This window comes from Stegostoma tigrinum, chromosome 5, assembly GCF_030684315.1.
Source record: "Stegostoma tigrinum isolate sSteTig4 chromosome 5, sSteTig4.hap1, whole genome shotgun sequence".
NCBI classification, from domain to species: Eukaryota; Metazoa; Chordata; class Chondrichthyes; order Orectolobiformes; family Stegostomatidae; genus Stegostoma; species Stegostoma tigrinum.
The window spans coordinates 103,478,666-103,503,618 of NC_081358.1; the positions used below are offsets into that span (position 1 = coordinate 103,478,666).

Below are 24,953 nucleotides of genomic sequence, written 5' to 3' on the forward strand. Positions count from 1 at the left end.
GATAATGATGAGGCTGGGAGGATGAATGGTTGTTAATGGTGACTGTTGCACACCACCTGTTGTGTAAATGGCAGGCTATGTGGTAACAAGGCCTGGTGTGTGGGGTAGTTTGGGCCCTAAAATTAATGAACTTGATATTGAGTCCAGAGGGCTGCAAGGTCCCCTAGCAAAAGACGAGATGTTGTTTTTCCGCTTTGTTTCCCCAGTGTAGAGGAGACCACATGGTGAGCAGCAACTGCAGTAGACTAGATTCTGGGAAGTCCTGGACTATATATCCTTGCACCCCATTTTCTGTAAATACTCCATCCCATTCACTCAGTTCCTCCGTCTCCGTCGCATGTGTTCAGATGTGGCCACCTTCGACAAGGGGAGCCTCCGAAATGCCCATCTTCTTCCTCAACCGAGGATTCCCCAGCTCAGTTGTTGACAGGACCCTCAACCAGATCCGACCCATCTTGTGCACTTCTGCCCTAACCACTTCTCTTCCCTCCTGCAACAGCAATAGGGTTCCCCTTATCCTTACCTACCATCCCACCAGCATCCACATCCAGAAGTTTATCAAACTTAGTGATGGCAATCATGGGTTTTGAAAATGCTTTTATAAGCAGCCTTAAAGTTGTTGCAAAGCATCTTATAAATGTTGCACAATGCCAGCATTCCCTCCTAATTTTCTTCCCACTGCACAGGCCTCCGAGCTCTGAAACCAGAAGTCAGTGCTGAAATTAGCATGTCGCTGGTGCTAAGAACTTTGAATTGTTTCCTGATGTGTATATACAAGGAGGAATGTGTCCTTGTATGTGTTGCTGGTGAAGGCCGTAAATGTTGAAGGCGTTAGATGGGATGCTAGTAAAGCAGCTGCTTTATCCTGGAGGATATCAAACCTCTTTGACGGAACTGCATTCACTCAGGATACACAAAGAGGTAATGTGGTTGATTAAAGAAGGAAAGGGTGGTGAACGAAAGTAGACATTAAGTTGACAGATTGAGGGGCTGTGATGTGTGCGCTGAGGTTGTACATGTTGATATAGGGGGAGCATGAGAGACCGTGGGAGTAAAGGGCAAGTACTGGTGGAATATTTTGTATTACTTCCTTTTTGAATCTGTTTAATGGAACAAAGGCATGTTTGTGTATTACCCATTCGGACTTCAATAGTTGTCGAGAACCCATCTGAAAAAACTGGTTAACAAAATAACACTAGCGTTGGTGTATGTTTGGCTACATAAACAATTATAGAAACTGCGTGATTTTTTTTTCTCCAGAATACAGTTTTCATAATGGGCTGCCCGTTGATGGATAGCCTCACATGCATATTAAATGGATATGTTTGTTGACATGAGGGTTATGAGTACTTGAGTGAGATGTTTTTTGATGCAAGATATCAACCACAAATAAAAATTCCTTTTTGTCTGCTTATCCAAGTCAAAACATAAATGAGATCTTTGCTTTCAGAAGCATTTGTTCTTGAAATTTCACTGTATTACATGCTAGTTTTGTATCATGTGTTTTTTCAGTGCGATACAACTAAGAGATTAGTAGCTTTCTTTCCTATCATAATGCCTCCTGATTAGTGCTCATGCTCAATAATAGTTGAATTTGCATGGGGAGAGAAGTACAAAGGATGGTGGGTGGCAAATGAGTCAGCACAGCTTGGCATAGTAGTACTAAAAAAGGTCATGAGTATGATTGGAGGCAAATGAGGTATGAGTGGTCTTGAGAATGAGTGGATAGGCATAGGTGTATGAGGGATCATGGGTTGATGGGTCTAGATCAGCAAGAGGGCATCTACATGGCTGCAGAGGCATAGTCAAGCATGGTACACAGTAAAGAAATGGGAGCTTAATATTGTATACAGTGATTTCTGCCTAGCAACCTTGGAAATGAGACTTCCTCTGCGGGACGTCCTTTGTTGTTTGGTCCAATTCCCAATCTAGCTTGCCTCCTTCGTCCCAAAATTCAAAATGAAGGCTGCTTCTTAGAGGTCAGGATCATGGTGCTGTGAATTTTTCCAACTCTGCTCCCTGTGTCCTTGCTGCACCTTTTTAAGAGATGTGTTCAGCCCTGCTTCTCTTGCAGAAGGGTTTTGCCACAGTGATCCCCGACAGACAGCTTGTAAATAGTATCAGAGATAATGGGAACTGCAGATGCTGGAGAATTCCAAGATAATAAAATGTGAGGCTGGATGAACACAGCAGGCCAAGCAGCATCTCAGGAGCACAAAAGCTGACGTTTCGGGCCTAGACCCTTCATCAGAGAGGGGGATGGGGAGAGGGAACTGGAATAAATAGGGAGAGAGGGGGAGGCGGACCGAAGATGGAGAGTAAAGAAGATAGGTGGAGAGAGTGTAGGTGGGGAGGTAGGGAGGGGATAGGTCAGTCCAGGGAAGACGGACAGGTCAAGGAGGTGGGATGAGGTTAGTAGGTAGGAAATGGAGGTGCGGCTTGAGGTGGGAGGGGGGGATAGGTGAGAGGACGAACAGGCTAGGGACGCAAAACCAAGCTGAGGCTTGTGGACCGCTTTGCAGAACACCTCCGCTCGGCTCTCAATAAACAACTGCACCTCCCAGTCGCGAACCATTTTAACTCCCCCTCCCATTCCTTAGATGACATGTCCGTCCTGGGCCTCCTGCAGTGCCATAATGATGCCACCCGTAGATTGCAACTCATGTTCTGCTAGGGAACCCTGCAGCCCAGTGGTATCAATGTGGATTTCACAGGCTTCAAAATCTCCTCTCCCCTCCCCCCACTGCATCCAAAAACCAACCCAGCTTGTCCCCGCCTCCCTAACCTGTTCTTCCTGTCACTTATCCCCTCCTCCCACCTCAAAGCGCACCTCCATTTCCTACCCACTAACCTCATCCCGCCTCCTTGACCTGTCCGTCCTCCCTGGACTGACCTATCCTCTCCCCACCTATACTCTCCTCTCCACCTATCTTCTCCTCTAACCATCTTCGGTTCGCCTCCCCCTCTCTCCCTATTTATTTCAGAATCCTCCCACCATCCCCCTTTTCTGATGAAGGGTCTAGGCCCAAAACGTCAGCTTTTGTGCTCCTGAGATGCTGCTTGGCCTGCTGTGTTCATCCAGCTCCACACTTTGTTATCTCGGATTCTCTCGCATCTGCAGTTCCCATTATCTCTGTTAGCTGTGGCATAGCTACGGCAGTCTCTGCTAAAGTATAGTTTTGAGGACCTAAATACAATGCTGCAACAAGTTCAATGAGTACCTGTTGGAACAGTTGATGATTAGTAGTTAAATAAAACGTCTTTTGAAGTGTGTTATGCAGTAAAGTTATGCAGTTCTTGTTTTTGTTAGATTTTAATTGCAATGTCAGATCAAAGTGTGTTTGGATTAAAGTTTTTAGTGGTGGACCAATTGAATCGTATTTGGAACACAGCACCTGAAACTTGCCTTAAAAATAAAATAAAAGTTAGGGTCTAAGCTACCTCCACTATATATTTTTGGAGAAACTGATCTGGTCTCTGACATCCCTAACATGGAAATAGAAATTTATGGCCTGTGTGATATGTAAAAGTGGTATGAGAGAAGGAGAGCAAACATGAAAATGTTATTATCTCTAATTGTTTATGGTCCACCTGAGGCTGTGGCCTCACTTAATGCTGTGATTGTGAGTGCCTTTACCCTGATCAGAAGCACTGATGCAGTACCTTACTTGTATGAGAGAGAGAAGCATGTTAGCGAAGGGGTACAATTTATTTGGATGATATGTCTGCCATTGCTGAATAACAGGCAGTGTGTGCAAGCTGGGAAATGTGGTTGTCAGAATTGTAGCAGTGTTCATTGTGCACAGGTAAGCTAAAGTTACAGATTTTACACTTAGGCATTTATTGATTGGTGAACAGTGCACTGCTTTCATGACTCACCAATGTGTGAGGCTGCTGGATGATAAATGTGCCACTTGAAGGTGTATTACCTGGCCTTGTTGACTGGTACTCATTGAACTTGTTGCAGCATTTTAGTTTTGAGGACCTAAATACACTTTAGCAGAGACTGCCGTAGCTATGCCACAGCTAACCCCTATTTTCTGAGTTTGCTGGAGGACGTTCTAGACTTTTGATAAATAGATATCATCTGCATTCCTTGTATTTTCTCCAAGTACAGTCAGAAAATCTTGTATTGTGCTATCATTTTCTGTGAACAGTTGTCAAAATTGGTCTAGATAGAAATGTGCCTTCCTTTTAAGAGTGCTGGCTTGCTTCAAACATGCAAGTTGTGATATTACACCTGTTCAGATGAATAACTCCCAAGTAAAGGATCCCCGATAAAACAGTGACGAGAAAATATGGTAGAAATTAACACTCAGTTTGAGAGTGAGAAACTTCAGTCAGAAACAATTGTGCTGAACTTAAATAACTGTAATAACAAGTGAATAAGGCAGAGTTAACTGGAGTGGACTGGAAAGTTTACCAGAAAGGACGCTTGAGGAACAATGGCAGATGTTTTAAGGAAATAGAACTTGATTCACTAACAAAGATATATCCCAGTGAGGAAAAAGGATACTAGAAAGGGGATAAGCTGACCATGGTTATTCAGTGATGTTAAGGATAACATCTGATTAAAAGAAATGGACAATGTGGCAAAGGCATTGAATAAATCATTTGTATACTAGTAGAAGACACAAAATTCCAAAATTACTAAAGTAATCAAGGTTCTAAAGATCGAGAGGAAATAAAATCCAATCCCAACTACTGGAAAAAAATACTAGGGAAACTAATGGACTAAAGATTGACACGTCCCTTAGATCTGATGGGACATATCCTAGGATATTAAAGGAAGCAGCAACAGAGACAATGGATTATAATAGTGTTAGTAACGTTCCATAAATTCTTAGATTCTAGAAAAATCCCAGAGAATTGGAAAACTGTTAATGTAATGCCATTATTCAAAAAGGGAGGGGAAAAATGTTAACTATAGTTCAGTTAGCTTGATGCCTGTCATTGGGAAAATGTTAGAGTCTGTTACAAAGGATGTGATAGTAGAGCATTTAGAAATACGTAACATAAACAAACTGAGTTAGCATGTCGTTGTGGAAGGGAAATAATTCCTGGCAAATTTGGTTTAAAAAAAATTATTGCGATAACACGAGTAGGAGATAAAGGGAGGATGAAATTTTTGGACTTTCAAAGGCACTCAATAAGGTAGCACGTGTTAAACTACTGAAGCATTTATGGGTTTGGAGATATTTTGTATTAGCAGTAATGGAGACAGAGTTAGGATATGGGGGACATTTTCAGCATGCCAACCTGTAAATAGTGCTGAGACCACAATTACTTAAATTTATTTTAATGACTTCAATGAGGGAGGTGAAAGTACAGTTACCGAGTTTGTGGATGACCAGAAAATCAATGTGAAGACACATGATGAGGGTGACTCGGGAGTCTATAATAGGATAAAGACAGGTTAAGTGCGTAGGCAAAAACTTGTCAGATGGAATATATTTAGTTATGCACTTTGGCAGGAAGCGTTGAGGAAGTAAATATTATAAAGTAGAGAAAGACTACAGAAAGCTGCAGCTCTGTGGGATTTGGGAACGTTCATGCATAATTCCAAAAAACCTAATATCCAAGTTCACTTGGTAATTGGGAAGGAAAATGAAATGTTGACCTATGTTTCAAAGGGAATGGAGTATAAAAATAAGGAAACTTTGGTAAACCTATGCAAGGCACTAGTCAGACCAGACTTGGAATGCCATGAACAATTTTGGTCCTCTTATCTGCTGGGAGGTATACTGCCATTGGAGGCAGTCCAGAATGGGTTCATCTAGATTGATCCTGGTTGTGGAGGAGTTTCCTTATGAAGTGATTGTGTAGATTGGGTTCTGTGCTCATTGGAGTTTAGATGAATGAGAAGTAGCTTTATTGAAATGTAGAAGATACTTTGCAGTATTAATAGGGTAGTCACAGACAATATTTACCTTTTCGGGAGAGTCTAGGATCAGCAGCCTTAACCTTTGTAAAGAATCCCCTTTTAGGACAGAGATGTGGAATCTCTTCTCTGAGGGTACTTATTTGTGGAATTCTTTACTGTAGAGGCTGGGTCATTTAAGTACAGAAATCCAGATAATGGACAAAGCAGGAAACTAAAGTAAGAGATTACCAGACCAGGCACAGTCTAATTCAGTGGTGAAAAAGACCTGATAGGCTGAATGATCTATCTCTGCTCCAATCTGTTATGGTCACTCAGCAAACACTTGGTACTGACTCCATGAAAATATCATTTAAATAAGTTAGCAAATTAGTGCAGCAAGATTTGCTTTTGACCTTTGGGACCTCTTCTGCTGTTCTTTAGAAGACTTCTGCAGTACAGAATACATGATAATAACAACAGTTTTATACACTATACCAAGACGTTGAAAAAAGGTACGGATAAAGTATGTGAAAGTACAAACAGCAGTTAATTTGAAGCTTTGGGTCTGATGTTAATACTGTGATGTACTTAACAAGTCAGCTAATTTTTTTTTCTCTCCATGTATCTTAAGGAAGAAGAGCTAAGAAAAAGTGGAGAATCAAAATATGCACATCTTAATGAAGATCTGCATGTACTGATTGAAGTATTTGCTCCACCATCAGAAGCATATGCAAGAATGGGACATGCGCTAGAAGAAGTGAAGAAATTTCTCATACCGGTCAGTGTTCAAATCATTCTTCATCCATCCCCACAGTTTCATTTAGGAACACTTTATTCATTTGTTTGAGTTATAATTTGAATAAATAATTCTAAGCATACAAACGATAGAATATTTAGAAGCAAATATAACCGAAACAAACTAGTGTGTCCTGTAGTATAGTTCTTAACTGTATGCCTCTGCCGTTCCTTCTCTGCACAAATTCATGTAATCGTCTGAAACCCATTTGTTATTCATTGGCGTTGTTGTTGGTAACTTCCACAATTATGCTGCCATTTTTTTTCCAGGGAATGACGACACTGATTTCTAATCCTCTCAACCATATTACCACGTTGAATTCCAGTATATACTTCAATCCTGCAGTCAGTTCACAGTTGAACAGCCAAGTGAAAAAATGGATTTACTAAATTGGTATAGAAGGTTGGAGTTAATAAGGAAATGCTGGATAGGCTGGGACCTTTTTACACTCAAGCGTAAGCGGTCGAGAGGTGACCTAATAGAGGTTTATAAAATAATGAGAGGTATAAACAGAGTTGATGGTAGTTCTTTTCCCTAGGATGGGGATTTCAAGAGTTTGGGACACCTTTTTTAAGGTGAGAGGAGAGAGATTTAAAAAAAAAAATGTGGCAAACGATTTTACACAGATGGCAGTTTGAGTGTGAAATGAACTTTGAGGTGGTAATGGATGTGAGTACAATTACAATGTTTAAAAGACATTTGGGTAAGTACATGAATGGGAAAGGTTTGGAACGGTATGGGTGAGGAGCAGGCAGATGGGACGATTTTAGTTTGGGATTGTGTTTGGCATGGACTGGTTGGACTGAAGGGCCTGTTTCCGTACTTTGTAACTCTAAGTGCAAATTGAATAAATCAGATCTGTGTGGAGCTGGAGGAACACAGCAGGCAAGGCAGCATCAGAGGAACAGGAAAGCTGATGTTTCGGTTTGGGACCCTTCTTCAGAAATGGGGCTCAGACATAAACAGAGCGGAGCGGTGTGGTTGAGCAAGGTAGGCGAGATGGTGATCGATGTGTGCATGCACTCAGTGGTCAGGGTTGGTCACTGAGGTGGGAGAGAAGATGGACAGGTTGTGCTAGATCAAGGAGGCAGGAATGAGAGGGAGGGTTGGTCATGCTATGAGGCCTAGTATGGGGAGATTTTGAAACTGGTAAAGTCCACATTTAGGTCATCAGGCGTTAGGCTGCAAAGACGGAATATGAGGTGCTGCAGCTCCAGTTTGTGGGTGGCATCATTATGACACTGGAGGAGGCCCAAAATGGGAGGGGGAGTTAAAATCTTTCACGACCGGAAGGTGGTGGTGTTTGTCGTGTACACAGTACAGATACTCTACAAAACTGTCTGAGTCTCCACTTGGTCTCATCAATGTAGAGGAGGCCACGTTGGGTGCAGCAGACCAAGTTGATGGATGTGCAAGTGAATCCATGTCTGATATCAAACATTTGTTTGGCACCTGGAATGAAGATGAAGGGGGAGGCATAGGGCAGGTGTAGTACTTCCTGTGGTTGCAGGGAAAGGTAGTGGGGTCAGTGGGGAGTTGCGGAGAGAGCAATCCCAACAAAAGGCAGATAGGGGTGGGGAGGGAAGCACATCTTTGGTTGTGGGTTCGGATTGTAGGTGGCTGAAGTGAGGGAGAATGATACGTTGGATTTGGAGGTTAGTGGGGTGATGTGTGGAGACGAGGGATTCTGTCTTCGTTTTTGCTTTTGTTTTTGTTGGGGGGGAAGTGATGTAAAGGGCACTGGTGTGAGAAATGCAAGAGATGCATTTGAGGGCATTTTCAATCACTGGGGCAGGGGAGGTTACGGTCCTTGAAAGACAATCCCTGTTGTCCTCTCACATCACCCTACCAACCTGCACATCCAACTTATCAATCTCCCTCACTTCCACCACCTGCAATCCAACCTCAAAACCAAAGATACATTTCCCTCCTGACCCCTATCTACCTATTTCGTAGGGACCGATCTCTCTGCGACTCCCTTGTCCACTCCCCACTCCCCACTAACCCCACCACCCCCGGTACCTTTCCTTGAAACCGCAGGAAGTGCTACATCTGCCCCTTCACCTCCCCGCTCACTTTTTTGCTATGTCAGATCTCATTATGTTATCCCTTAAGTTGAAAATAATTAGTTTGTTGATCATCATGTCATTTGGATTTGTTTCCTTATACCTGTTTGTCCTGCTCCTTTTTGGTCTTTTAAAAATGACTTTGTTAACTACCCTCAGCAACACTTCCCTTAATTCTCCCTTCCCCATAACAAGTGGTTAAGGAAGATTTCTTGCACTAAACGCTTCATGGAAGTGCAGGTTGCTGTTGCGTAAAAATATTCTTGGATCGTTTGAAAGAAGAAAGTGAGACCAATTGAATGAGGGAAGTGAACTTATTAGTGAATAGTTTCAGCATTATGGTAGCCTGAAGGAAATCTTTGGTGCCTTGAGGCTTACTAGTTTAATTTTAGTTTGGATTCAGTAGAAGAAATTGAAGCAACTTTAATGTTAATTAATTACTGCAATGAAAATTCAAACTTTTAAACACACAGCTGTTGCCCTCAGCAGTGTCACACAAATAAAGGGACATTTTAGAATAATCTAAATAAATACATTCCTACTATATTTAAACAAAAGATTCCAAGGATCATTTTGATTAACTAAAGAAGTTGAATAGAATGTCAAACTTGATAAACCAGTTTATAAATGAGCAAATATGAATGGCAAGATAATAAAATGTGAGGCTGGATGAACACAGTAGACCCAGCAGCATCTCAGGAGCACAAAAGCTGACGCTTCGGGCCTAGACCCTTCATCAGAGAGGGGTAATGGGGTGAGGGTTCTGGAATAAATAGGGAGAGAGGGGGAGGCGGATCGAAGATGGAGAGAAAAGAAGATAGGTAGAGAGGAGAGTATAGGTGGGGAGGTAGGGGGGGGTTAGGTCAGCCCAGGGAAGACGGACAGGTCAAGGAGGTGGGATGAGGTTAGTAGGTAGGAGATGGAGGTGCGGCTTGGGGTGGGAGGAAGGGATGGGTGAGAGGAGAAAACAGGTTAGGGAGGCAGAGACAGGTTGGACTGGTTTTGGGATGCAGTGGGTGGAGGGGAAGAGTTGGGCTGGTTGTGTGGTGCAGTGGGGGGAGGGGACGAACTTGGCTGGTTTAGGGATGCGGTGGGGGAAGGAGAGATTTTGAAGCTGGTGAAGTCCACATTGATGCCATTGGGCTTCAGGGTTCCCAAGTGGAATATGAGTTGCTGGTCCTGCAACCTTCGGGTGGCATCATTGTGGCACTGCAGGAGGCCCATGATGGATGTGTCATCTAAAGAATGGGAGGGGGAGTGGAAATGGTTTGCGACTGGGAGGTACAGTTGCTTATTGCTCCCCTTTGTCCCCCTACAACCACACATCAACGAATACCAGTCACGGTTGGACATAGAACAGTTTTTCCGCCACCTTCACCTCCACGCCTACTTCTTCAACCAGGAACCTAACCCTCCCTCCACTGACCCCTTCGCCCGCTTCCAACATAAGTCCTCCTCCTGGACACCACCCCGAGGCCTCCTACCTTCCCTCGACCTCTTCATCTCCAACTGCCGTCGAGACATTAACCGCCTCAACCTCTCCACCCCTCTCACCCACTCCAACCTCATCACCGCAGAATGGGTAGCCCTCCGCTCGCTCTGCTCCAACCCCAACCTCACCATCAAACCCGCAGACAAGGGTGGCGCAGTGGTAGTATGGCGCACTGACCTCTACATCACCGAGGCCAAACGCCAACTCTCCGACACCACCTCCTACCGCCCCCTCGATCATGACCCCACACCCGAGCACCAAACCATCATCTCCAACACCATTCATGACATCATCACCTCAGGGGACCTCCCACCCACAGCCTCCAACCTCATTGTTCCCCAACCCTGCACGGCCCGTTTCTATCTCCTTCCCAAAATCCACAAACCTGCCTGCCCTGGTCGACCCATTGTCTCAGCCTGTTCCTGCCCCACTGAACTCATCTCCACCTGTCTGGACTCCATTTTCTCCCCTTTGGTCCAGGAACTCCCTACCTATGTCCGTGACACCACCCACACCCTCCACCTCCTCCAGGACTTCCAATTCCCTGGCCCCCAACACCTCATTTTCACCATGGACGTCCAGTCCCTATACGCCTGTATTCCGCATGCAGATGGCCTCAAGGCCCTCCGCTTCTTCCTGTCCCGCAGGCTCGACCAGTCCCCCACCACCGACACCCTCATCCGCCGAGCCAAACTCGTCCTCACCCTCAACAACTTCTCTTTCGACTCCTCTCACTTCCTACAGACAAAGGATGTGGCCATGGGCACCCGCATTCGGCCCCAGCTATGCCTGCCTCTTTGTAGGTTACGTGGAACAGTCCCTCTTCCGCACCTACACAGGCACCAAACCCCACCTCTTCCTCCGTAACAATGATGACTGTATCGGCGTCGCCTCTTGCTCCCCAGAGGAGCTCGAACAGTTCATCCACTTCACCAATACCTTCCACCCCAACCTTCAGTTCACCTGGGCCATCTCCAGCACATCCCTCACCTTCCTGGACCTCTCAGTCTCCATCTCAGGCAACCAGCTTGTAACTGACGTCCATTTCAATCCCACAGCTACCTAGAATACACCTCCTCCCACCCACCCTCCTGCAAAAATTCCATCCCCTATTCCCAATTCCTCCGCCTCCACCGCATCTGCTCCCAGGATGAGGCATTCCACTCCCGCACATCCCAGATGTCCAAGTTCTTTAAGGACCGCAACTTGCCCCCCAACAGTGGTCGAGAACACCTTTGACCGCATTTCCCGCAACACATGCCTCACACCCCGCCCCCGCCACAACCGCCCAAAGAGGATCCCCCTCGTTCTCACACACCACCCCACCAACCTCCCGGATACAACGCATCATCCTCCGACACTTCCGCCATCTACAATCTGACCCCACCACCCAAGACATTTTTCCATCCCCACCCTTGTCTGCTTTCCGGAGAGACCACTCTTTCCGTGACTCCCTTGTTCGCTCCACACTGCCCTCCAACCCCACCACACCCGGCACCTTCCCCTGCAACCGCAGGAAATGCTACACTTGCCCCCACACCTCCTCTCTCACCCCTACCCCAGGCCCCAAGATGACTCTCCATATTAAGCAGAGGTTCACCTGCACATCTGCCAATCTGGTACACTGCATCCATTGTACCCGGTGTGTCTTCCTCTACATTGGGGAAACCAAGCGGAGGCTTGGGGACCGCTTTGCAGAACACCTCCGCTCGGTTCGCAATAAGCAACTGCACCTCCCAGTCGCAAACCATTTCCACTCCCCCTCCCATTCTTTAGATGACACATCCATCATGGGCCTCCTGCAGTGCCACAATGATGCCACCCGAAGGTTGCAGGAACAGCAACTCATATTCCGCTTGGGAACCTTGCAGCCCAATGGCATCAATGTGGACTTCACCAGCTTCAAAATCTCCCCTTTCCCCACCGCATCCCTAAACCAGCTCAGTTCGTCCCCTCACCCCACTGCGTCCCAAAACCAGTCCAACCTGTCTCTGCCTCCTTAACCTGTTCTTCCTCTCACCCATCCCTTCCTCCCACCCCAAGCCGCACCTCCATCTCCTACCTACTAACTTCATCCCACCTCCTTGACCTGTCCGTCTTCCCTGGACTGACCTAACCACCCCCCCCCCCCCCCCCCCCCCCGCCCCCTACCTCCCCACCTATACTCCCCTCTCCACCTATCTTCTTTTCTCTCCATCTTCGGTCCTCCTGCCCCTCTCTCCCTATTTATTTCAGAACCCTCACCCCATCCCCCTCTCTGACTAAGGGTCTAGGCCCGAAGCGTCAGCTTTTGTGCTCCTGAGATGCTGCTGGGCCTGCTGTGTTCATCCAGCCTCACATTTTATTATCTTGGATTCTCCAGCATCTGCAGTTCCCATTATCACAAATATGAATGGCAGGTCAGATGACGAGTCAGAATACAAAGAATGGCAGAGAATGACTAAAAGGGATATATTAGAGCCTTGAAAGGGAGTTAACTCGAAATGTAAAAACAGTTAGCAAGGGCTTGCATAGGTGTCTTAAAAAGGAAAGGAGTAAGTGGTGTTGGTCCTCTTACGGTTGATAATGGGGATTTAATAGTAGATAATAAATGTATCATCCACAGTGATGGCATTCAAAAACATCCAAGTAATAGTTATAATTTTGGAGGTTGAAGAAATGGAGAAACTTGGTGAAATTATAATCGCTGAGGAAATGATACTGAGCAAACTGATGGATTTGCAGGTTCATATGTTTCTGGGTCCTGTTGGACTTCATCCTTAGGGAGTTAAATGTGGTGACAAGTGAGATAATATGCACACTGGTGTAATTTTTCTAAATTTATAAGTTTCAGAAAAAGTTTGTAGTACTAAAAAGTATAAAATGTAACTCGTCCATTCAAGAATGGAGCCAGGCAGAAAATTGGAAACTGTAGACTTGTTAGCTTGACATTTACATTGGAGAACCTATTGGTACCACTCTTCAAGGAAGTAACAACTGGCAGTCCAGAATCTCAAGTAATCAAGAAGAGCCAGCTTGGTTCTGTGGAAGGGAAGTCCTGCTTACACAGTTTGTTGGAATCCTTTGAAAAAGTAACGTGCTGTTAGTAAAGGGAGGTCTGTTGATGTACTATATTTGGATTTCGAGGAGATTTTAACAAAGCCCCACAACAAAAGATTATTCTGCAAAGTTCAACCTGATGGTATAGGGAGTAACGTGCTAGCAAAGATAGAGGATCAGGTGGCTGGCTGGCCAGCAAAAGACTGTACGGGAACGTGGCTGTTTCACATGGGCAGTTTGACAGGTGGAGCCCATGGGGATCTGTGCTGGCCCCTCGTTTTCTTTTAAGATATTTTCTGAATCACCCAGTTCAGAGATGTTATTACCCGGATCTCTTGGCTCAGGTAGGTTAATGAACACTGAATCACAAGCACCCAACGTTTTAGAATTTGTATCACTGATTAGATGAGGGTATTGAAAATATGATGACATAGTTTACACCTGACATGCAGAACAATTGAACATGCTGCATTTGAAGTGGCAGGTAATTAGAAGTTCAGGGTTATTGTTGTGGATGTACTGGAAGTGTTTGGCAAAACAGTCTGCATTTTGTCTCGCACATATGGAGAAGACCATGTTGAGCGATGAACCACAAGCACAGTACTCCATTTCTCCATTGACAATTGGTTCAGTTTTCAACAGATAATACAGTAAATGGAAAAGACTTGCAGAGTATAGGGAGAATATCTTTTGTGAAACAAATATTTTGTTTCGAGGAGGAAAAAGTATCAATTTAACAGCCAGGTAGAAATGCTGTAGCAGTTTGCACTGGTGTGAGCGTGCTTCATGTAAAAGTCAAGCATATAGATGTGAGGCAGCTTTAGAAATTGATCTAAATTGTTCAGTTGACTGGCATCAAGTAACAAGGGCTAATATTAGAAATGCCTTAACTAATACGAAATGAGTAACATTGCTGCAGGCAGTTTTTTTGTGCCTGTTTTTTTTAAATAAAAATCTTTAAACCAAAAAGCAACTAACTTAAGATAACTGTTCCTTTTAAAGGATTTCCTAATATTAAAATGATTCTTTTTACAGTTAAACCTTAATTTCTTATCCAGTTTTATTTCCATGAGTGTGAAGCATGTTGATTGCAGGTAGTACAGAAGTTTTAACAAATGACTGTTGAATGTCTAAAATATACCACAGGTAAGAGAACAAGTTTAACAATGACTGTGTAAGTGGAAACACTGCCCCCACCCCTTAGTACACAACTGGATTACAGTCAAATTTGCTATGTATACATATGTGTTTGCAGGATTACAATGATGAAATTAGACAACAGCAGCTTCAAGAATTGTCCTACTTAAATGGTACACCAGAGAGTCCAGAAACTCCAGCAGTTCGAGGGAAGCCAGTAAGGGGGCGAGGGACACTTGCGCCAGCTCTAAGCAGGTGAAAATATTTTTATGGTGCAGGCTGGTAAGCTTTTTGACTTGATTTCAAAATCATTTTTGCATTGCCAGATGTGTTTCCCTATGAATATAATTGTGGAGAAAATTCCATCTAAAATACAATTCGACCAAAATCAAGTTTACAAGAATCTGGAATAATTAGATCACCTCCTTTGCTAAAATATTGGGTGAAAGCAATTTCCTACAAAATGTCTACTCTTCATGTTCCTATTCACCCACCAGTGTAGCAGTCAGCTTTATCTTTAACACTGAATAATGGACTGAGTGCTTGTAGTTACATAATAATAGTACAGAAATTCAAAATGTGGTATTTGAATTATTGGCACGTGCAGCAATGGCAAGTTAAGATACAGTAATTACAGACTATAACTTACCCCCGAAGACCTGAATGAATTGAAAGTGCCAAGATTTAGTGAATGCTGAAATTCACTGGTCGTATTCAGTGCTGTGTTAGCTTTGTTTGTCAGAGCAAAGGCATATTGAAAACTGTACAGAGAAAGCCTTAGGGGATCAGCACTTGGACCCCAGCTGATCACAATATATGCTAATGATTTAGATGAGGGAATTCAGGTTTGCAGCTGAGACAAATCTGGGTGAGAGGAGGATACAGAGATGCTTCAGTGTGATTTGGGCAAGTTGACTGGCCAAGTGCTTGGCATATGAAATATACTCCAAATGAATAAGTTATCCACTTTGATCTGCCACCTGTCTTTGCTATTATTCATTATCTGAATGGTGATAGTTTGGGAACGATGCATTGAGAATTGGCTGGTGTCCTTGTACAGCACTTGATGAAAATAAATTGCAAGTGCAGCAGGCAGTAAAGAAGGCAAATGGTATGTTGGCCATTATAGGAAGAGGATTTGAATACAGGAGCCAGGATACCTCACAATTGCATAGGGCCCTGGTAACACCACACCTGGAATATGGCATGCAGTTCTGTTTTCCTTGTGAGGAAGGATGCTGTGACTGTGGAGGGAGCGCAAAGAATCTTTATTAGTTTGATTCATTTGATGTGAAGTGAGACTGGATCAGTTAGGACTATATCCACTGGAATATATGAGAGTTGGTGGGGGACGGGGTGACAGGCAAAGATGGATCTCACAGAAACCTATATAATTGCAGCTAAACTAGACAGGATAAGTGCAAGAAGGATGTTTTCTAAAAAACTGGGGAGTCCAGAACTAAACGACACAGTCTAAGGACTGAGATGTGAAAGTTCTTCACCTAGGGGATGGTGACCGTATGGAATTCTCTGCCACAAATGCAGTTAGCGCCAATACATTGAATGCTTTCAAGTAACAGATCAGTAATTCCTGGGTCTAAAACAATCAAAAGGTATGGGCAAAAATTGGGTACCAAGTACTGAGTTAGATGATGAGCTGTGATCTTGCGGAATTGCATTATAGACCAGAAGTGTTGAATGACCTATTCCAGGTCCTAATTTTTGTGTTCCTTTGGAAAAAAGCAGATTATGATGGGTGGGAGCATGGTAAATATTTTCCATTTACGTTAAGATTATTGTGAGGCAGGCCATACACACCTGTCTTGAATAAATGTTAAAGATTGAGGTTTTCAACATGCGGCAAAATCAATATGATGCATTTTATGTTATCTGTAGAAGTTAAAATGAACCCAAAGAAAGGAAAAAACCTAGTATTGCTGAACCAGTTAGTTGTTGATGTGGAAATGTCATGTTAAGAAGCAGAACATGTTTAAGAACCAGCAGTCCTGCCATAAATGTAGTGACTATAAGAGCAGATCAGAGGCTGGGAATATTGTGACGAATAACTCCCCTCCTGACTCTGCAAATCTGGCCTATCATTTGCAAGGCATAAGTCAAGAATGTGATGGAATACTTCCCTCTTGCCTGGATGACTGCAGCTCCAACAACATGCGAGAAGTTTCACGCCATCCAGGAGAAAGCAGCCTGCATGATTGGCACCACATTCACAAACATCCACTCCCTCCATCACTGATGCTCAGTAGCAGCAGTATGTCCTATGTATAAGATGCACTGCAAAAATTCATTCAAGATCATTAGGTAGCAACTTACAAATCCACAACCACTTCCATCTAGAAGGACAAGAGCAGCAGGTATATGGGAGCACCACCACCTGCAAGTTTTCCTCTGAGCCACTTGCCATCCTTACTTGGAAATATACCACCGTTCCTTCACTGCCATTGGGTCAAAATCCTAGAATTCCCTACCTAACAGCATTTTGGGTCAACCTACATCACGTGGACTGTCGCAGTTCAGGAAGGCAGCTCACTGCCGTATTCTCGAGGGTTACTAGATGGGCAATAAATATTGGCCAGCCAGCAGCACCCATGTTCCATGAGTGAATTTTTAGAACGTGTCTGATGCAAACAAAACCTCACGTTTTGAACTTTACTAAAATTGCACTTCTTTAAGTGTATAATAAGGAACAGTGTAATAAAAGAATTTTTTTAAGGATTCTTTCATGAATGTAAGACAGATTACATTGAATGATTTATGATGGTCTATGGTTTCATGGCCTTTTCTCTGTCCTTATTTTCTTGTTATCATGGCTGACTTGATCCTTCTCTTTTTCTTTTTGCGTTTTAGAGGCCGCGGTGGAGTTCCTCCTCCAGCATCCACAGTTCCACGTGCAGGACCTGTTCCCAGAGGAGCGCCACCTGGTCGAGGCCCAGGAGCTAGGGGACGTGGGGCTCCAGCACCAAGAGCAAGAGGAGCGCCAGGTTATAGACCTCCACCACCCCCAGTACAAGACACATCATATGGTGACTATGTAAGTAAATTTCTGTTTTTCAAATTTTTGTGATTTTGAATGGTAGTAACAACATAATAAAGTGGAGTTCAAAATAGCTTGACATGTTTTTATATTTTTGAAGCAGTGTTAAAACGTAGCCAAGTTAAGGTAGTCTTTAAAGAAGTTCATAATCATTAGAATGGATTGCCATTAGCAGGAAAATAACTCAAAGCTATCTCTACAGCTAAGAAAAGCAAGTTAAGCTACCTGGATTCTTTTTTAGAAAAGAAACAAAAATGTTATCTGGAGGATCTGAAAATAGCACGTAACTCTATGAATTCTGAATTGAAGAATTCACTAAGGAAGACGGATGCAGATCTTCTCAAGCTGGCTCATGAAACTGATATATAGTGAGTGGCACTACTGATGAACTGTTGGTGGTTGATATTGATGTCCTTCACTCCAAGTACTTCTGTGCACTCAGCACCCTCACTATCCTTATCCTACTCAGTGCTTCTTCCAGTTGTAATTCAACATGGAGGAAAATTGGTTCATTAGCTAAGGAGGCTGTGGTGGGTAATCAGCAGGATGTTTCATTGCCCATGTTTGACCTGATACCATGAGACCTCGTTCCAGGAAACTATACAGCTTGAGGCTGTGAACAAGATAGCGAGAAGCCGTCCACCCCTCGCCGGCTGAGGAGCTTTCTCTACTTCCTGCAGTAAAAACAATTTAAGCCCAAAGAAAACTAACTTTAATCTTCTTTCAGTTGATCTAGGCGATGCCTTTTAATACATGAGAGTCATTTTACAATTGTGAACTAGCCACTCTGTGCCTCTTGAAAAATCAGTAAAAGCATCTATAAACAATGACCAAGAAACAATGTTCTGATCAGCACAAAAACTATCTCAGCAGATCCTCTGAACAGAGACAACTGAACTATAGTCCCAGTTTTCAGTCTGTTCATATTACACATGGTTTTTTTGTTTCCCACCTCCCCCGCCCACCGCATGCCTGTCTGTAAATGTCACCTTACATACAAGGAGTTGGAGGTTTAATTAATGAAATTATATGTCAACAGTTTATAATAGTTTTTTTTTCTGAGCTAGGGTCAAACTACTTCGAATAATTGGCCATTGCGGCAATTACAGAAATCTGGTCTGTGCTTTCTGTTAGCCTGGGTCTGAAAATTGGGTAAATTATGGAAATCTGTATATTTCACAAAACATTTAACATTTGTAATGACTCCAGGGAAAGCATGGCTTGATCTCCAGCATGCTACTCCAGGTAAGGTATAGCAAGTGGGATTACACCCTCGCAGGGATGATGGTACAAACTGAAAGAACTGAAATTATGAATACCATTTGATGATGCAAGACCGCAATACTGCATTTGATGAGTTGATTTCTTTCTTCCAAGCTGTTATAGTTCATTGCTATACCAAAGAACAAAATGTATTAATTGTAAAGCAGTAATTTAGTTGGTGAACTGATAATTTTAACAGAGGATGAGAGGACGTGACCAAACTATACATGAAGCCGGTTGATCATTTAAGTGTTAAATGACACTGACTGTTCTAATTTTACCAGTCGGCCTTTTCAGCCATGTTGATGTGTTTGTTTTTAAGCCATGTAAAATCTACCTGGTGCAAGGAGGAAAAAAATCCATGGGGTAGATTTTTACTCAAAGGACAGACTCCCCATAACCAGCATACATCTGAGGGCTGAGCCTGCCTCCACTTAGCCAACTCAACTTGTTTTGATTTTATAGTCCAGTAATTACAGTTTGGTGAGGCTTTCCTCTATTCCAAGAAGGACATTTATACATAAGACAACAAGATGATAAGACACAGGAGCAGAAATTAGGCCATTCGGCCAATTGAGGCTGCTCTGCCATTCAATCATGGCTGATAAGTTCGTCAACCCCATTCTCCTGCTTGCTCCCCATAACCCTTGATCCTGTTGATAATCAAGAACCTATCTATTTCAGTCTTAAATATACTAAATGAGCTGGCTTCCACAGCCCCCTGTGGCAGTGAGTTCCATAGATTCACCGCTCTGGCTGAAGAGGTTTCTCCTTATCTCCGTTCTAAAAGGTCTTCCCTTTACTCTAAGGCACTGCCTTTGGGTCCTAGACTGCCCTACCAATGGAAGCATCTTCCCAACATCCACTCTGTCCAGGCCATTCAGTATTCTGTAACTTTCAAATAGATCCCTCCTCATCCTTCTAAACTCCAATGAGTATGGTCCCACAGTCCTCAAACATTCCTCATATGTTAAGCTTTTCATTCCTGGGACCATTCTCTTGAACCTCCTCTGAACCCGCTCCAGGGCCAGTGTATCCTCCCTGAAATATGGGGCTCAGAACTGCACACAATACTCCAAATGACTAAAGCCTCAGGAGTACATCCCTGCTTTTATATTCAAATCTTCTCAAAATAAATGCCAACATTGCATTTGTTTTTTTGACTACTGACTCCACCTGTGAGTTTACCTTGAGAGAATCCTGGACTAGAACTCCCAAGTTTCTGTGCATTTCAGACTTCTGAATTTTCTCCCCATTTTAAAAATCAGTCTATGCTTTTATTCTTCTTACTAAAGAAAAATGACCTCACACTTTCTCATGTTGTACTCCATCTGTCACTTCTTTGCCCACTCTCTTAACCTGTCCGAATCCTTCTGCAGCCTCCCCACCTCCTCAATACTATCTGTTCCTCCCCGTATCTTTTGTATCATCTGCAAACCTAGCCAGAATGCCCACAGTTCCTTCATCTAGATCATTAATCATAGAATCCCTATAGTGTGGAAACAGGCCCTTCGGCCCAACAAGTCCACACTGATCCTTGGAGCAAACCACCCAGACCCATCCCCCTAATACCCACACACTCCTGAACGGGCAATTTAGCATCACCAATCCACCTCGCCTGCACATCTTTGGACTGTGGGAGGAAACCGGAGCACCCGGAGGAAATCAAGCAGACAAAACTCCGCACAGACAGTCGCCCGCTAACCACTGAGCCCTGTGGTCCCAACACTGACCCTTGAGGAACACCACTTGTCACTGGTTGCTATCCTGAGAAAGACCATTTTATCCCCACTCTCTGCTTTCTGCCAGACAGCCAATCTTCTATTCATGGTAGCACCTTTCCTCTAATGCCATGGGCCCTTGCCTTACTCAGCAGCCTCCTGTGCGGTACCTTGTCAAAGGCCACCTTAAAGTCCAGGTAGATAACATCCATTGGCTCTCCATGGTCTACCCTGCTCATTACTTCCCCAAAGCATTCTAGCAGATTTGCCAGGCATGACCTCCCCCTGGTGAAACCATGCTGACTTTTCCGTACTTTACCATACAATTCCAAATATTCAGAAATCTTGTCCTTTACAATGGACTCAAATTTTGTCCACGACTGAGGTTAGGCTAATCAGCCTGTAATTTTGTCTTTTGCCATACTCCCTTTTTAAACAGGGATGCCATGATAACAATTTTCCAGTCCCCTGGGACCCTCCCTGACTCGAGCGATTCCTGAAAGATCACCACTAATGCTTCCACTAACTCTTTTAGAAACCTGGGGTGTCGTCCATCTGTTCCAGGTGATTTATCCACCTTCAGGCCAATCGGTTTTACTAGCACCTTTTTCCTTGGTGATGGCCACCATACTCAGCTATACCCCCTGACACTCTCGAATTTTTGGGAGATTACTCGTGTCTTCCACTGTGAAGACTGTCACGAAGTAAATATTCAGTTCCTCAGCCATTTCCTTGTTCCCCACTACTGACTCTTCACTGTCATTTACCAGTGGTCCAATGTCCACTTTTTTGCTTCTGTTTTGCCCTTTGTGAGAGTTTCTTTAGATATGTAGTCTTCAGTTATATTACTGCCTAGCTTACCGTCATATTTAATCTTCTCCCTCCTTATTTCTTCTTTTGTTGCCCTCTATACAACTGTCAGCGTCAGCAGGAGCAATTGTATTACACTGAGGATATCTAGGAGGAAATTGGTGATGCCAGACCTCCAAGTAATTTCAGGGTCTTGCCAGGACTGTGCTGGCACCCCATAACAAGATTACTGAGAAATGAGGATGGACAGATCATGGAGAACTTTGGATTCTGAAAGGATAAACCCCCATCCCCTCTTTCATTAGACAGTGGCCTACTGGTGAACTGAGACCTCCTAATTGGGCAATAATTTCCCATTTAAGAGATTCACTTTGCCATGGGTGGGCAGCCCACACAATATGTGCATTGTTGTGGCAAGAGCAGGCGGATGACACTCTCCCTATACTATGGGCCCACGATTTTGCTGTTCCTGTTGGCTGGTAACCCATAAAATCTAGCTCCATGAAGCAAGTGCAATTATGGAATTGCCTGAAGGCCACGAGAAGCAGTATACTATTAAACCACCAACCACAATTTGTCTGCTTTTCCCTGACAACCATTGGACTTCTTCTGGTTTTTAACACCTACCTGCTACAACAAGATCCACATAACTTACTTCTGCTACAGGCTTGCATCCTGATAGACATCATTTGTGTCAATCAGGCATGAAACTGAAGGAAACATGTTTGGCTATCTTACTGGAGATAGTCAGGGGATCTCTTTCACTGACTGACTGTTTTCAGAATGGGAAAAATTAGAGTCTTGACGGAGACCAGATCTGTCGTTGACCCTCTCTTATTTCTTTTCTACATGCTGACTCTCAACGGCATCTGAAAACAGCCATTTTTTCGCATACACACAAACAGTCAGCTCTACCCAGCTAACACCCCTGTCGGCTGGTTCATTATCTTTAAAATTGTCAGATGATTTGATACTGCAATTATTTAAAGAGGTAGATTTTTGAAATCTCAGAATTGAGACCTTTGAAAAGATGAAACAAAATGGTTGCGGGCTGAGTGGCTTACTCCTACTCTGATTTCTAATGTCCAACAGCCAGTATTTGATGAACAGAAATTTCCTCCAACAAAGTACTAGGAAGTCAGAAACCATCACCTTTCCTCTCTACCTGAAAACCGATCTGTTGCCACTGACAGCAGCCCACCTCCTGATATCTATGGAAAGCAGCTCCAGACTGTTTGCAACCATGGTGTCATGTATGACCCAGAGATGAGTTTCTGTCCACGTATCTATAATGAATGTTGCCTGTTTCCAGCTTTGTAACATCTCCTAACTTTACTTCTGTCTGATCTCATTCCTACAGTTATGGTTTCTTAGCATTCCTAATTTTGATCCTATGTTCTGATACCAAGACCCTCAGCCAGGGCTTCCCAAATTGGAGATCAGACTGAAATTTTGAGATCGCAAGATTGTCGATAAGAGATGGCTAACTTAACTTATTCGTCTGCCATATAGGTTGTCTTGACACCCCCCCCCCCCCCCCCCCCCCGCAACTCCCTTGAAGTGTTCAAGTCTCAAAATAGGGGGAAAATAGTTTAAAACTCTCCCCTAAGCTTTGACTTTTTTTTTCCCTTTGACGTTTTTTTCTCCCTTAACACCTTGACTATACCTTCTTGAGGGTATCTATTTGATTAAAACCTCTGGTATCTGCTATAGCATTGCATCACGTATCTTAGTATCACACAGCCCATTTAGATGATTAGCTATGAAATTCGTACTGCCTTCTTCATTCTTCACTGAACTGCATTGACTCAAACACACAAAAACCACCTCCATCTTTTCTTCCCTAAATCCATTATTGTAACCCACTGTTCCTTTCTATGTATTTTGCTTCTCCAACTTCCCCTTAAAAACATCCTGCACCACTCAGTTCAGCCAATCATTCTGGTAGTGAGTTTTACGTTCTCATCATTCTTTGAATTCTTTTCCGCAATCCCTGTTTAATTTTTTGGTACCTATCTAATATCAATGTTCTTTACTAGTACTCTTCCTTGCAATAAGAAATATTCTGTCTGCATCTGCTCCATCTAATCCTTTCATATCTTTAAAGACCTCTATTAGATTATATTTCAGCCTTTATTTTCAGGAGAAAAGAGACATTTTTTTCTGATGAGTATATTCAAGCATTTTTGATTTGATCTCAGTCACTGTTTTCTACACACAATCCATTGACTATTGTTTCCCTAATATAGTGACCAGACTTGCACACAGTTCTCAGTATGGTCTAACTAACGTTCTGTACAACTTTGTGATTTTTACTTGGAAATCCCCTCACTTTTCTGCCTCACCTGAACTTGCAACCTCCTAAATAATAAATTATCTCCTTCTCCCTACCATAATCTACTGCCTCAAATTTATTTGTGTTCAATTTCATTTTGCCAGGTATTTACACAGATTATTACTATCCTTCTGAAATTTCTTGCACGCCACTCCAGTATTTACTATCCTATTTATATTGTCACCTACAAAATTTGAAAGATGTGTTTTAATTCCACATTGTTAATGTCAATTGTGACTAGTAGCAGATACAATACTGATCCTTGTTAAGTACAACTTCTTACTACTTGGCTAACAATCAATCCTGTCACTTGTCCTCAGATTCTGCATTTTCTTATCTTATTCATTAATCTATGAAAGAGCATCTTCTGAAAATTCAGAAATTATATTCCATTCCTTGAGCAGTTTCTTCTCTTGACGCAGCTAATGAATTTACTCATGTAGGTATTATTTATTCATTTGTTTGTTGAATGGGGTAAAGGGAATACGATTTTTTTTTCTTTGTAAAATCTGATTTTGGAAGGTCCAGCGAAATGTCTTTATAATATGTGCTGGTTAATCAGCTTTGTTTTCTGGCACAGAAACTATGGGTTTTATTCAGTAACATTATGCTGTAAGGATTAGATGTCATTTGTCAATTTTCATCCATCTCCCATTTTTAAAAGTTTTTTAATTAAAGCTTTTTAATTATATTTTTGGATTCACCATTGAAAATACATATGCACAAGCTCAGTAAGGGTTTTGCAACTTGACAGTTTTATCCAATGTGATAACATCAGGCATAATATTTGACAGTCAGTCTCCTGCGATTAGCATTTATTTCACAATGAGCAGTCTAATTAAGATAAGCATGTAAATTGTGGCGAGGTTGTCTTTGAAAGGAGTGTCATTGTTAAAAGGGATTTGGACTGTTTTGCTGAGACTCGCATCTCCTTTCTTTTACAATGGGTTATTCAAATAGAGTAAACGCAAAGAAATATGTATTTTGATAACTAATATTTACTTAGTGTGAGAATTGACTACCTTTAAATTGATTCTATTAATTTCGGTTTTAATGAGAGCCTCTCTATCAGAATTTTCGTATTGAAAAGTTTAATAAATTTACCTTTAAAGACGTTTTATTTAAATCTCCAATTTATGGAGTGTATGCTATTGACCTCGAAGAGATCTTGAAAAGAGCCATCACGCACCATGTGTACCATACTTCCGTGTACCTCTTTAAGTGAGGCAGTGAGTAAAACTGATAAAAGAGCACCAGGAGAGGACATCAAGCAGGGCAGCAAGTGGAATAGAGAACAGGGCAGTGAGTGAAGCAGAGAAAAGGATCTGAGAGAATGACAACAACAATGATCGTACAACAGGGCAGCAAACAATATTTTA

General features: G+C 43.0%; 1 protein-coding gene across 5 annotated transcripts in view; it reads left to right on the forward strand.

Moving 5' to 3' along the window:
• Nucleotides 1-24,953, forward strand: part of LOC125451806 (KH domain-containing, RNA-binding, signal transduction-associated protein 3) — a 176,837-nt gene that overhangs the window by 82,618 nt on the left and 69,266 nt on the right. For all 5 annotated transcript variants that reach the window (XR_007247396.1, XR_007247395.1, XR_007247397.1 and 2 more), the window contains 3 exons: nucleotides 6,495-6,641; nucleotides 14,512-14,648; nucleotides 17,259-17,442. Coding sequence is in view for 1 of the 5 variants with exons in the window: in XM_048529402.1 (XP_048385359.1) it covers nucleotides 6,495-6,641; nucleotides 14,512-14,648; nucleotides 17,259-17,442 (468 nt within the window). In the remaining 4 variants the exon portion in view is untranslated. The remainder of the gene's footprint in view (nucleotides 1-6,494; nucleotides 6,642-14,511; nucleotides 14,649-17,258; nucleotides 17,443-24,953) is intronic.